Below are 13,361 nucleotides of genomic sequence, written 5' to 3'. Positions count from 1 at the left end.
CAGCTACAACAAAAACAGCAAGAACAATTTACGCTTTTGTAATGTATCGACGATTTTACAATAAACATGTTATAAGCTATAGTTCTCACGTTCGACTATATGCCTCCGCATCACATGTGCCTCGTAAAGGGTCTACCAACATTTCGACTCTTTTAAAACCGTTTCACAAGCGAAAGCGTAGAAAAGACATTGCAGATCCAACTCATCCATCTCGAATATTGTTCTTGGATATCAAGCAATATTTGGAGAGCTGTTTAAGTTTGTATAACAAGAAAATTACCAGTGATGATGTAGAGAACCTGGAAAAGATGATAAAGGCTTTTTTACCAGCGCAACGAAAGGAAAAAGTATTGGAAAACATTAAAGTTACTGGAAATACTCATGATGGAGACGGGTTGGCTTTGGTTCCTAAATTACTTTACGCCAGTGAAGTTGAAGATTCTGAACTGTTGATGGGTAAGTTCACAGTTTTTATCATTCCCAAAACAATAATAGGAGATAAAGTGAATATCAAAATTAAGCTACATCATCAGTATTTTGCAGAAGGGGAGTTGCTCAAAGTGGTTAACTCGGGCACAAAGGAGTCAAGAAGGAATGACAAGCTCATTCTATGCAAACATTTTCATGAATGTAATGGGTGCCAATTTCAAATGTTATCTTATGAAGATCAATTGCATTATAAGCAACAATTGATTGCTAAAGCATACAAATTGTTTTATCCTAAGCTTGCAAGAGACCAAAGTTTTGGTTCGGTAATAGGCTCTCCACTACAATATGCATATAGGACCAAGATTAACCCGCACTGTACTTTGGAAGGCAACAACAAAAAATGCTCCACGATTGGGTTTCAACATGTAAATAACCAAGGCAAAGTAGATGTCGAACATTGTCCCATTGCAACTATTGAAATCAATGACAAATTGCAGCAAGCTCGCGAGCATTATATCGGAAAAAAGCATTTGACACAGCTAACACTTCGTCAGAGTTTAAGGGTCGACCACTCTACCGGCGAATTTTATCCAACTGCATTGGAAGGCCAAAAGACTGTGGTTACAGAGAGGATTGAGGACTTTGTCTACCAGTTTGAAAATAGCTGTTTTTTCCAAAATAATAATTCCATTCTATCAATGGTCTTGGATTATATGCGATTTCATATTAATCTGCTCGACAACAAAGTTGTGAACATTGTTGATACATACTGCGGTGTTGGCTTTTTTGGGATAGCATTATCCCAGTTACCCGACAATGTAAAGGTGTTTGGTATTGAGGTGAGTGATTCCAGTATCAAGTATGCGCAACACAATGCCAAGTTGAACGGTTTGGATCAGGAGAAAGTAAAATTTATTTTGGGAGATGCTTCGAAAATATTCAGTAACAAAGAGTTTAAAGATGACAACAACAGGTTCAAGATCAAAGGCGATGATAGTGTTGTTATAATTGATCCGTCTAGAAAGGGTTCTGATGAACAGTTCTTACGGCAACTCTTGGACTTTGAGCCTCGCATGATTATCTATGTGAGTTGCAATGTATTTACACAAGCTAGAGATTTGGCATTATTCGAAAAGTTGCAGTTGCAACTGCATCAAAACAAAAAACTCTACAATGTTGAACAAGTTACTGGATTTGATTTTTTTCCTCAAACTAAACACGTTGAATCAATAGCAGTACTCAAAAAAAAAAAACTATAGGTTATGAGTAGTAGTCTACACCTCAACATTCTTTAATAGCTCATCAATGACATCAAACATGGCGTCAACCCCCCACGAAACCCTCATTTCTTGTTTCTTAGTTGTAACCATGCCGCTATTTTTTACTCTCTCCTGCAAAAAATATTGCAAACCTCGTAATAATGTTGTTTCATCTTTGGCCTTGACTACTCGCTCAACTAGTAATTTATCATCAAAAAGCAAGTCAAGGTCATTCTTGTCGTTTAAGGAACCAAAGTTTGCGCTTGCATTCTTTTTCTTTGATTTTTTCCCCACCACATCCAAGAATTTTACTAACAATGCTTCAACAAAAATGATGGAATTAGAAGACGACGACAAAAAGTTTACGGTTTTTAGACTGTGCAATGGAATTGCATTTTCTGCAATCAAGTATCCAAAAAATCTTCCCAAATTAAGAACCTTTTTGAGTCTAGTCTCTTCATCAACTTCATTCAAATCCATAAAGTTTATATCCTCATTCTCTCCGTCGTCGTCATCACCATTATTATAATTACCACCGCTGCGATCATCTTGTCTATCGAGTCCTTTGACTACATCCCACAATATGAATTGGAAAGTCTTTCTAAACGAATGCGACTCGCAAAGATTGTTGGCCAAAAGTGCATAGTATGGATTGTAAGCGGTTTCCATTGTAGTACAATGAACCAAGACTTTTGGTATATCACGCTCTTGTGCTTTTTTCAAGGCTAGCTTATCCAACTTGGTCCGTGCGTCCATAAAATCAGTTGCCGAAACAATAGATATAAAGATGGCACGACGAATAGCAGTATTCATTCTTTGTGACTTGGCAAGTTCCATCCAGTTTGGCTCAGATGCATCCAATACATCTTTTACGGCTGATTCGTTAACTAATCCCAGACCCGATTGATCATTCGTTTCAGAGTCATGGCCCTTCCATGCAGATCCAACAAGCCACCACTTTCCTCTCGTATCGATACTTTCAATGTCTTCTAATGAAACTTGGATTGCATCATTACCACCAGATTTGCCTCCTATTGCACTCAAAACTTTTCTCAAACGTACGATTTGTTGGTAATTTGCTTCATTCAAAATCTTTAGTTTATTATTTTTTAATGACGAGATTGTTTCGACAAGAAATTGAACCCTTGTATTTCTAGAACTGCTTGGTAACGATGCATACTTTTCATTAAGCAAAGTAATTATTTGCTTTAATGATGAAGGACTTTCTGATCTCATTTGATTACCCGAATTTTGCACCAATCTCAAAAGCAAATCGGCATTTCGTTCATTCAAATTACTTATTAATAGCCTCACGATATCGTATATCAACTTTGAAGAAACCAAATGAAGCAGAAAAACTGATGACAAGAGTGAAATCAAGTTCGACGCTTCCTTAGAGTCCTGATTCGTGTGATGTGATTTAAATGATTCAATTAACTTTTGAATAAAAAATGCACCAAACTCAACTCCTTGTAATTTGTAAAGAGCGACAACGAGAGCTGCATGCAAGTACACAAAAGACTCAAGAAGACGGCCTTGTTGAATTATGCTTTCCAAAACTATACTCACAATCGCTTCATTCAAAATCTGTCTCGGATGTGTCATATATAATGCATTTATTTCATTGATAATAGAAGTGATATTTGCTTCTGAAAGCTTGTTCAATGAACCCTTTACCAGCCTTTTAATAGTAGCTTCTTCAGCCAGTGTCTCGGAAGATGACGATGCTGCTTCCATGGCCATCCTCCTTCGTAAAGCTGGAGGAATATATCTTTGTGTATCCCCAGAGTTTTCAGTCATAGTTTCATTTTCATCCAGGTCTCCATCATTTGCACTTGGAGGCAAATATGGGTTTTCTCTTTCATGTTCAAAATCGTCATTGTCGTCTGATGAAAATGTGGCATTGCTTGCATCGCTATCATCAAAATCAGAAACATCATCATTATCAACGTTACTGTTCATGTCGTTATTATCATCTCGAGAACCACTATCAAACTCCAAACCTTCCAAGAGATCTTCCAAACCATCGTCAAATTCCGACTTGGGTAATTTATCTCTCTTACTGATACCTAGTTTCTTCGCATAATAATCCAAGTCGTCATCAAGTGCGGTAGTTGGTGGTCGTGGTGGTGGTTGTAATGATGATTCTGATGGTAAGTTTGGGCGACCAGGTGACTGAGAATCATCTTCATACTTGTCTTCGTCAGAAGATTCAGGATCATCAAAATCTAAATCCAACCCATCCAAAATTCCACCAATCATGTCATCGTCGTCCTCTTTTATCAATTTAGAGTTTTTCCCGTTTTTAAGACCTAATTTTTTTGCGTAGTATGTCAAGTCATCATCAATCTTATCACCACCAAGATTACTGACAATTTCCGGCTGAGTAATTTTAAATCCCAGTGACGATTTCAAAATTGATTTTTTATTCTTTCGTTTTACTTGATCTTTCTTGACATCAGAATCACTAAACCCTTCAAATTCGCCTTCCGATTCACTAGAACTGGATGAGCTATTCTTGGTCTTTTGTTTTTGCAGTCGCGGCTGTTTTGTAGTAGTGGTCTCCAAAGAATCACTTTCTCCAGCCAAGTCATCGGAGATGTCATCATCCTCATCCAATAAATCGTCCTCCTTGACAATTCTAATTTCATTAGATTTGGATTTTCCGGATTTTCCCTTTGCTTCCTTGAGTTTTCGTAGTTGCTCAAGCGGATCTTCTTCTTCTTCTTCTTCCTCTTCTTCTGCAAAATTTTCGTCTTCCAAATTCAAATCCAAGTCTTGATCTTCCTCCATCAGGTCATCAACATCGAATTCCCCTTCACTGATTTCATCATCATTCAATTCAGATTCTTTGACAATCTTGATGTCATTTGAAGTTGATACACGTTTCCCATTCTTCATTTCCTTTAGTATACGAAGCTGTTCCATAGGGTCATCCTCTATTTTTTTAATTTTTGCAGCTTTGATCTTACGGAGCTGTTCCAAGGGGTCATGAACATTTTCCACCTCCTGACGTTTAGTAGCATGTGAAGCTTTTAAAGCTTTTGCATTTTTGGCCCCTTCAGCTGATTTCGCAGCTTTTATTTTTCGGAGTTGCTCCAATGGATCTTCATCCTCCTCGTCAGCTTCCTTGTCAGCTTCCTCGTCGCTATCTTTGCTGTCATTGTCTTTCTTACTAGGTTTCAGAATTGAGGTTCCTTTTCCATTCGAAACCGGTACTGTTTTCCTCGTGTGATTATTGTATTGCTTTTGCTTCTTCTTCAACCTTTCCTCTTTTCTCTTGTCCTTTCGCGATACTGCCTTAGGTGCTTTTCTTTTGCGTCCGTTTGTGGTGGTTTGGACACTATCGAATCGACTATCCTCTTTGGTGTTGTATTCTCCGTTTGCATTTTTTGCCTCGATCTGCTCTATAATCTGAGAAGGTAGACTAATACGACCAGCTCTACTCATACTTTGTCAAAAAAAAGAAAAAAAATAAAAAAATATATGAAACACAAGCCAAAACTCTTTTTTAATAAACTTTCGTCTACCAAATTTTCTTTATGTTTTTATGTAAAGAAAAAAAATTAAATAAAAAGGAAAAAAAACGATTTGCTTTAAGTTGTTTGGTTTAAAATCAATTTTCTTGAGATCCATATGTTACTTCTCGTGATGATCATCTTCGAGGCCTATGTAAAACAATTATAGATGCAATTTACATTTGGTAGCATAAATATATACATATCTATTTGTGTTTTCCTTTATGTATACATATATGTGTATATATATATATATATTTTTTATTTTTATTTTTATTTTTTATTTTTTTGCTGCTTATCGAAATATCTCAAATCAAAAAAAAAAAAAGAAAAAAAAAATTAAAAGGTGTTTAGCCACGGTTCACAATGGCAATTTTTAATTAGTTTGGAGAACTTGATGAAATTTGTTAATTTGATAAAATCCACCATCTTAGTTTAATACAAAAAGTATTTAAAACACTAGCACCTCCCTACTTACTATTGCTCCTTCAATATAATTAAAGCACCTCGTATACAGTAATATTCCAAACTTTACTACACCATGTTTGGTAAGCTCAAAATAGATCTTGGCAAATTCAAGATCGATATCAAACTACTTGGAGATTTGGTCATCCTTGCAGGTGCAAGTTTATCTGTCTATTATTTACTAAACGTCTTGATAAACGACTACTTAGACAATAGCATAAAAAACAAGCAAGCTGACAAGAAAGGTGCCAGCATATTGAAAAAAATCCAATCCAATAACCCTTCTTTAAAGAGTCTATCTCTCAATCAATATGAGAAGTCTTTGCTTAGCTCATTGGTAACTCCAGAAGAAATTTCGGTGACATTTGAAGATATTGGTGGGCTTCAAGATATTATAGATGAAATAAGGGAAGCAGTGATATTGCCATTGACCGATCCAGAATTGTTTGCAGTACATTCGGATTTGATAAGATCTCCAAAAGGTGTTTTGTTTTATGGTCCACCTGGTTGTGGAAAAACCATGTTGGCAAAAGCCATTGCTAAAGAGAGTGGAGCGTTTTTTCTTTCCATAAGGATGTCGACAATCATGGACAAATGGTATGGTGAGTCGAATAAGATCACTGATGCTATATTTTCATTAGCCAACAAATTGCAACCATGTATTATATTCATTGATGAGATTGACTCATTCTTGAGGGATAGATCTTCGAGTGATCATGAAGTTAGTGCAATGTTGAAAGCTGAATTTATGACGCTTTGGGATGGTCTCAAGTCCAATGGTCAAATTATGGTGCTTGGTGCTACTAATAGAAAGAATGATATCGACGAAGCCTTTTTAAGAAGAATGCCCAAGACTTTTGCTATTGGTAAGCCCAGTGCCGTGCAGCGAAAAGCTATCTTGTCCAAAATATTGAAAGATGCCAATTTAGATGAGAAGGATTTCGATATCGATTACTTGGTTAGCCATACGAATGGCTATAGTGGATCCGATTTGCGGGAATTGTGTCGAGAGGCAGCAATATTACCAGTTCGAGAATACATCAAAGAAAACTACGATCTCAAGAAGGGCAAGCTCGGTCGTGATGAAAATGATACCTTGCCTGTTCGTCCATTGCGGACATCGGATTTCACCAATGTGAAAAATGGATCACAATCGGCTATTCCAAGCTTAGCATTGGACTAAAGATGTCTTTTCTTGTCTTTTCTCGTCTTATCTTTTCTCTACTATTTTAAGCCTTAATACTGTGATGGAGTTGTAATATGCCAACAAAGGAAAAGGAAGTAGCAAATGTAGTTCAGTATTTCGGTGTTTTAGTATTTAGTAGTTAGTATTTAATATAAATTGACAATTAAAGACTACTTTGCTTTTATAATCTAGTAAATTTTAGCAAACTTTAGAGCTTGTAATCTGATGAAGTAATATAATCTCTAGCTATTGTCCACCACACAAAACACATGTGTCGTGTCGCAATCGTTGTGCGTGTTGTATTTTTCTTTTTGGTTTTCATTATTCTCATTTCTTGAGGAAAGGAGAAAAGAAAAAAAATTGTTTTCACGGACACATTCCTTCACATCGAATGCTTCTCATCATTCTCACAAATTTTTTTTTCAATTTGTTTTGTTTTGCTTTCGTTACCTTTTTCTTTTTCTTTTTCTTCTTTTCAATACTTTCAACACCACCACCACAACATTCAATCACAACAGTACTCAATAGGAGGCTATTATATAGAAATATATAGAGTCTAATATATATTGAGAAACAAAAAAAAAAACAAAGAAACTATACTTTATATTGCACATTTGCATTATGGGACATGGAATGATGAAAATGTGGTCCAAGTGACTTGATCAAGTCTCAAGTGTACCCTTTCCATCATCTTTATCCCTTTGGGCTCTCTTCTATTTTGTTGTTTTGATTTTTATATCAATTTCTTTCTTACTCTTATCAAAAAAAAAAACATAGGGGCCTCTTCGAAGATCCTTATACCTCGACCGTGGTATAATGATTCAAAGCGAGGCCCAAAGCAAAACCTTTCATTACTAGTTGTTTTTTTCCTTCTGCAAATTTAATTAAAAAAAAAATTACAATATGGGGAGGAGAACCTGATACCAATATCAATGATATCAGTTTCGAATTAGTATGAGACATTTTGGATCGAGTATACAACCAATTGAGGAAATACAAGAGAATATTGGATGTAAATTGAAAAAAAAAGAATAAGGGTATTACATGGTAAATTTACATATATACATATATATACATCTATGTATGTATTTGAAGTGATTTGGCCAAAGCAACGTCTGTTGCATTGTTGTATTAATGCATTTTGTTGTTGTAATTCTGTAGTATCTAAGAGATAACAAAGCAAGAGTAGTCTTGACGTAGGACGTGGAACCCGAGTAAAGTAATAATTCCCCATAATTTTGTTTTCTTCCTTTGTTTTGCCGCTATGAAACGCAAGTATTCAATAACAACCACTCTCAATATGCTCTTCCATTTCAATTTTGGCTAGTTCTATACAAACTTTGCAGATATCTTTCATTAAACAAATTGAACTAAAAAACAACTATTTTGTGGATGAACAAGTTTGACTTTTGAACCAGTTGCTGGAACCAAAGAAAGACGGGAAACAAAAAAGAACACCTCCAAATGTATGAGCTATCATATTTCTTGCAGCTTCTACATTTTCTCCCTTTAATTTTCTATATCTCTCAATATCATTTTCTTTTCTTTTTTTTTTTTTTTGTTTATTAAGGGGCCGCAAAAACAGGTAAAGGAGACACAGAATACCAATAGCGTTAAGATTGCGGTCCAACCACAACAACAATCTGGTGATGTCACATTCTTTTATACAGTTTCAAAAAAACAAAACAAAAAAAAAAAGTAAGCAAGAAAAAGAAGCAAAAGCAAAAGTAAAAGTAAAAGTAAAAGTAAAAAAGAAAACTTGATTAAACCCTTCTTTGTATTATCAATACTATTACCATTACTACTTCAATTCCATCACTTTTGCAATGATGAGATTAAAGATCTTGCGAGCATCTAGAATTAACCCTGCACTTCTGAGGCTAAGGCCCCCGCATCTTTACAGCATCAACAAAAGCCAGGCATTCCGATTCTATGCTACAGATATCGAAGATTTGAAACGACAATCGGATAGAACAGAGTCTGATAACTCTGCTTCAACTACCGGTGTCATTGATAAAGAAGCAAATGAAGTCTTGTTATATTATTCATTCTCCAATTCACGAAACTTTGTCAAACAGTACATTTCGAGATTTTTGCCATCAAAATTCTTAGGAGAGCAAGTCGAGGAAAAAGTCAAGGATGTGTCGTATCCATTACCCCAGAACTCTTCCATTACCGAAGTCTTGCATTTACCAAGAGATAGTGGAGCGTTTGTCAAGTTTAAATATTCGCCATCGTTAACCGCAAAGGAATTTATTCAGGATATCAGATCAAACATTGCAGAGTCAAATACTAAGCGGTACAGCAATATATTCATGAAGGCAATTGGCTTTGTTTGGGATAGATCTACCCAGGTTTACACGGTCAAGGGTGTTCCATGGATTGAGGACTTGAAAAGATTTCCGAGTCAGAAAATTGGTATAACTTATGAGGGCAATCCACTCACAGAAGAGGAATTGTATGTCCTTTTTAGACGTTATGGCCTAATTGATGATATTAAAGTTGAATCAACACAATCTTTTGTTCTTTTCGATACAGTTAGAGCAGCTATTTGTGCAAAACATTGTATTACGGGAATGCAATTGAATGGCGGGAAAACAACCATCCATATTCAGTACGTGCCTGTAAAGAAAACCAATTTCATTATTGAAATGATTTCTTCCCATACTAAAATTGCATTGCCCGTTATTTTAGCCCTTTTGGCAACATTTGCTGTTTTGATCTTTGATCCAATCAGAGAATGGTTTATTCAGTTGAAAATCACACGTGCTAGCCACTCTTTTGATGAGTTCAAGGAAAACAAATGGTTCAAAATTGTTTATATCCCATATAAACAACTCCTCAATGCAGTCTCTAGTGGTTACGATTATATTGACACACAATTGCATGAAGTAACCGGAATAAATAACGCTGATGAATGTCTGGATGACAATCAGGTTTTGCAAGAAAAGAATTGGGAGAGCAACATGTTTTGGAGAGAAAGATTCGAGAAGGCTAAGCAGTTGAAGCTCTGGATTATGGAAAACATTGATACATTTATCATCGTTAAGGGTCCCCAAGGGTCTGGTAAAGAAGAGTTTGTTGTTGATCATACTCTTATGGCAGATGCCAAGTTGAGAAAAAAAGTCTTGCTATTAGAGTGTGACGAATTGAGCAAAGCAAGATCAGAAAACAGTTTGATTGCTTCCACTGCATCTCAATTGGGTTATTTCCCTGTGTTTACATGGACGAATTCAATATCACAATTTATCGATTTAGGTTTGCAAGGTTTAACTGGACAAAAATCCGGATTAAGCGAGAGCAAAGAAACGCAGATCAAAAACATGTTTTCATTGGCAACACAAGCAATTAGGAGTTTAACAGATGGCGACTATAACAAGTACAAAACCAATATTGAAAAGAAGAATAGAAGATTAAAAGACGACGAAAAGATTGAAGTTTTAAGACTTGAAGAGTTTTTGGCGCAGCATCCGGAATCGAAACCAATTATTGTGATCAACAAGTTTGCACGGAAAGCTGATGTACTGAGCAATGACTTTATCTTTCCGTTAATTGCTGACTGGGCATCTGGGTTGATTCAAAATAATATCGCGCACGTTGTTTTTACAACGGCTGATGTTGGTTCCTTGCAGCATTTGAATGATGCATTGCCCAATCAAGTGTTTAAAAATATCTCACTCAGTGATGCTTCGATAGCTAGTTCCAAGCAATATATCTGTGATGCTTTAAAGATGAAGGACACTGCCACTTTGGATGATTGTATTGCCCCATTGGGTGGTAGAATGTTGGACTTGCAAGCCTTTATTCGTCGTATCAAGTCTGGTGAAGATCCACTGCAAGCAATCGATGAAATGGTCAACCAAGCAGCAGAATTGATCACCACATTCTTCCTACATGAACATAAATTCAGCAATGATGACAGTAATTGGAATCCATCGCAGGTGTGGTTAATAATGAAGCTCTTGTCAAAGAAAGACGTGATTGACTATGATAGTTTAATTAAGCTGCCTTTGTTTAAGCAATCAAAAGAGACATTGGACACGTTGTCCACCTTGGAGAAGTATGATCTTGTATCGTTAAAGAGGGAGAAGGGTGTTCTCAGCAAGATTCTGACTGGTCGACCTCTTTTTACAGCGGCTTTTGAGAATATTATTTCAGATGTAAGAATATGGAAGCTTTATGAGACTCAATATTTGCTCAACTTGGTTAGTCTTGAAGTTCAGAAGTTGACCAAGTTTGAAAATGAACTTACAACTATATACAAGATTAACAAATTGGATGGAAGAATCGATTACTTGTCGAAGAAGATTGATGAATCCAATCAAAAGATTGTTGACTATGAAAAGGAGATCAAGGATATCGCGGCATATAAAGGAGAGCCCAAACAACGCCACTCATTCTTGGGTATATTTTAGAGCTTGTATAGGTTAATTTTTACTTTGTTTTTTTTTTTAATTTTTTTTGGTACTTCATCACTGTATAGAAATGCTATAATAGTACAACTTTTGATGAAAAGCCTGACAAAAAAAAAAAAAGAAAGAAAACAAAACAAAACAAAACAAAAACAACAAAGAATAAAGAATAGGAAAATAAATATTTCAAACATTTATTATTATTTCTTACTACAGACTTGTAAACTACCATCTACATTTTCATTCGACTATTTCGACTATTGCTGCCATTAATGTTTATTCTACAAGTTTTGTTGTCATCATTTCGTAGACCATCCGCCTTCTAAACATTTTCATATCCTTTTGAGAATAATTCATAGTCTTATTTTCGACAATGTATCTAGATGCAGCACATACAAATACTCCACAGTCAAAGCCATTGCTTTGCTGAGGACATTTTATGTGAGATATTTGTTCATACAGTATTGGTTGTATGCCTAGTTGTTTTGCTTCCCCGTTCATATACATCTGCAAGTTTGAAACTGCTTGAGAATTGCCCATACCGGAGGAGTCCAAGGAATCATAGTATGTAATGGTTTTGGCGACATTGTCAATCACAGCTAATGCCCAATGTGTTTGACTTATATTTACTGGAACAATAACTTTTTCTTTTTTGAAGAGGTTTAATTTCCGCTTCTTGGCCCATTTCGCTACGCCCTGGTATCCTCTTCTTTCCAAGGTTGTATAGAAATGCGTGGTCCATCCGAAAACTTTGTCATTGCTTGCATCCATTAGTAAATTAATGTAGAAATCAATTACAATATCATTTAGCCAGTTGCCGTCTCTCAAAGTTAAAAGGTCTTCGACTTTCAAGTCAATGTTGAATTTCTCAATAACCAATTTGCGTGGGTCTGACTTCCAAATCTGATAAACTTGTTTGAGTTGCTGTTCAGTTAGACCCTTGACACCAACTTGAGACTCTTGTAATCTTTTTCTGGTTACAAATTCCTGGATCTTGGATTGCGCTTGCTCAACAGTAGAAGTTATTCCTTTTTTGGAAAGGCTGGAAATGAGGTTATCCAAGTAAGCTGTTGCTGAAGAGGTTGCATACGATGTGCCCTGTTCGGATGACCACTTTGGCTTTGTTTGTGCATAATATCTCATTATATGTTCCTTGTATTTGTCATTCGTTTTTTTGGGAGTTGCAATTGGGGTTGATGTGTTTCTGTACTGTTGCAAAAATGATGTTGCAGAGAGCAGTCTTTCAGAATGCAAGCCATTAGATGAATATTTTTGAGCTGGAAGTCGTGATGATATTAACAATGATGGTGGTGGTGGTAGTGATGATGATAGTCGAGGTGACATCGAGGACGGTATCAAAGCATTTTCATGTAACTTTTTTTGTGTATATCTTATGGGTTTGGCAATTGACAAGTCAGTTCCATATTGAGAGTTTGTAGATGTTGGTTTAGTTGTTGCAGTCGATCCCAACGCTAGCTTCTTTAATGCTAAAGCCCGAAGAGTCTCTCCAGTGTTGTCATTGTTTAATTGATGTGCCTTGAAAAAGGATTGGTTTGGTGTGGCAATAATGTTCCTACTGGCAGCGCCACTTTCGTCAACATCGTCGACATCTACTAGGATGCTGTTTTGTTGATACTGGCTTCTATTGTTATATTTCTTTCCAATGAGATGAAAATCATTTGTGAGTATATTTCTCTCTGCAATTAGTTCAATATCTGAGTCCGTTGCTGTTGCTGTTGCTGTTGCTGTTGAAGACGGCGAGTGGGGAAAGGTGTTGATGGAAAGTGTATTGATGTCAATTTCATTAGTGTCTATTTGCTCCTGCTGTGACAAATTGTGTTTTTTTTGGAAAAGCAAAAACAAAAGCAATTTTAAATTATGGAATATTTTCAAAATTGTATTCCAAATTGTATCTATTGAAAGAGTTTTCAATAACTCGGTACCATTTGTGTCAACTTCTTCTTTTAATGCTGTTGATTCCTGGCCAATTTGCAGTTGCTTGACTAAGTTGTGATGTCCATCATCGGTTATCGGCGGCAGCTCATTGAAGTATATTCTTTCATTTCTTATAATTGGGTTTGATGAGTTCATG

At 36.0% G+C, this 13,361-nt stretch overlaps 5 protein-coding genes across 5 annotated transcripts; 3 read left to right on the top strand and 2 right to left on the bottom strand. All coding sequences in view use genetic code 12, as the record gives it.

The window, feature by feature from the left end:
* Positions 1 to 41: 41 nt before the first annotated feature.
* Positions 42 to 1,688, top strand: PVL30_000283 (uncharacterized protein; the record flags this gene model as incomplete). Its single annotated transcript, XM_001527720.2, has 1 exon — positions 42 to 1,688. One exon carries the CDS (start codon positions 42 to 44, stop codon positions 1,686 to 1,688), a length of 1,647 nt encoding a protein of 548 aa, XP_001527770.2.
* Positions 1,689 to 1,703: 15 nt separating this feature from the next.
* SGD1 (suppressor of glycerol defect) lies at positions 1,704 to 5,138 on the bottom strand (the record flags this gene model as incomplete). Its single annotated transcript, XM_001527719.2, has 1 exon — positions 1,704 to 5,138. The coding sequence occupies one exon, from the start codon at positions 5,136 to 5,138 to the stop codon at positions 1,704 to 1,706; it is 3,435 nt and encodes a 1,144-aa protein (XP_001527769.2).
* Positions 5,139 to 5,747: 609 nt separating this feature from the next.
* MSP1 (mitochondrial dynamin GTPase Msp1) lies at positions 5,748 to 6,854 on the top strand (the record flags this gene model as incomplete). The annotated part of the gene is made up of 1 exon (XM_001527717.2): positions 5,748 to 6,854. The coding sequence occupies one exon, from the start codon at positions 5,748 to 5,750 to the stop codon at positions 6,852 to 6,854; it is 1,107 nt and encodes a 368-aa protein (XP_001527767.2).
* Positions 6,855 to 8,683: 1,829 nt separating this feature from the next.
* Positions 8,684 to 11,272, top strand: YME2 (mitochondrial escape protein 2; the record flags this gene model as incomplete). The annotated part of the gene is made up of 1 exon (XM_001527716.2): positions 8,684 to 11,272. The coding sequence occupies one exon, from the start codon at positions 8,684 to 8,686 to the stop codon at positions 11,270 to 11,272; it is 2,589 nt and encodes an 862-aa protein (XP_001527766.2).
* A 273-nt stretch (positions 11,273 to 11,545) lies between these two features.
* On the bottom strand, positions 11,546 to 13,360 carry PVL30_000279 (uncharacterized protein; the record flags this gene model as incomplete). The annotated part of the gene is made up of 1 exon (XM_001527715.2): positions 11,546 to 13,360. One exon carries the CDS (start codon positions 13,358 to 13,360, stop codon positions 11,546 to 11,548), a length of 1,815 nt encoding a protein of 604 aa, XP_001527765.2.
* Between the last annotated feature and the right edge of the window lies 1 nt (position 13,361).

The sequence above is a fragment of the Lodderomyces elongisporus genome, chromosome 1 (genome assembly GCF_030384665.1).
Source record: "Lodderomyces elongisporus chromosome 1, complete sequence".
NCBI lineage: Eukaryota > Fungi > Ascomycota > Pichiomycetes > Serinales > Debaryomycetaceae > Lodderomyces > Lodderomyces elongisporus.
The sequence above is the reverse complement of the archived record's forward strand: the minus strand, read 5'-3'. Positions and strand labels throughout refer to the sequence as shown.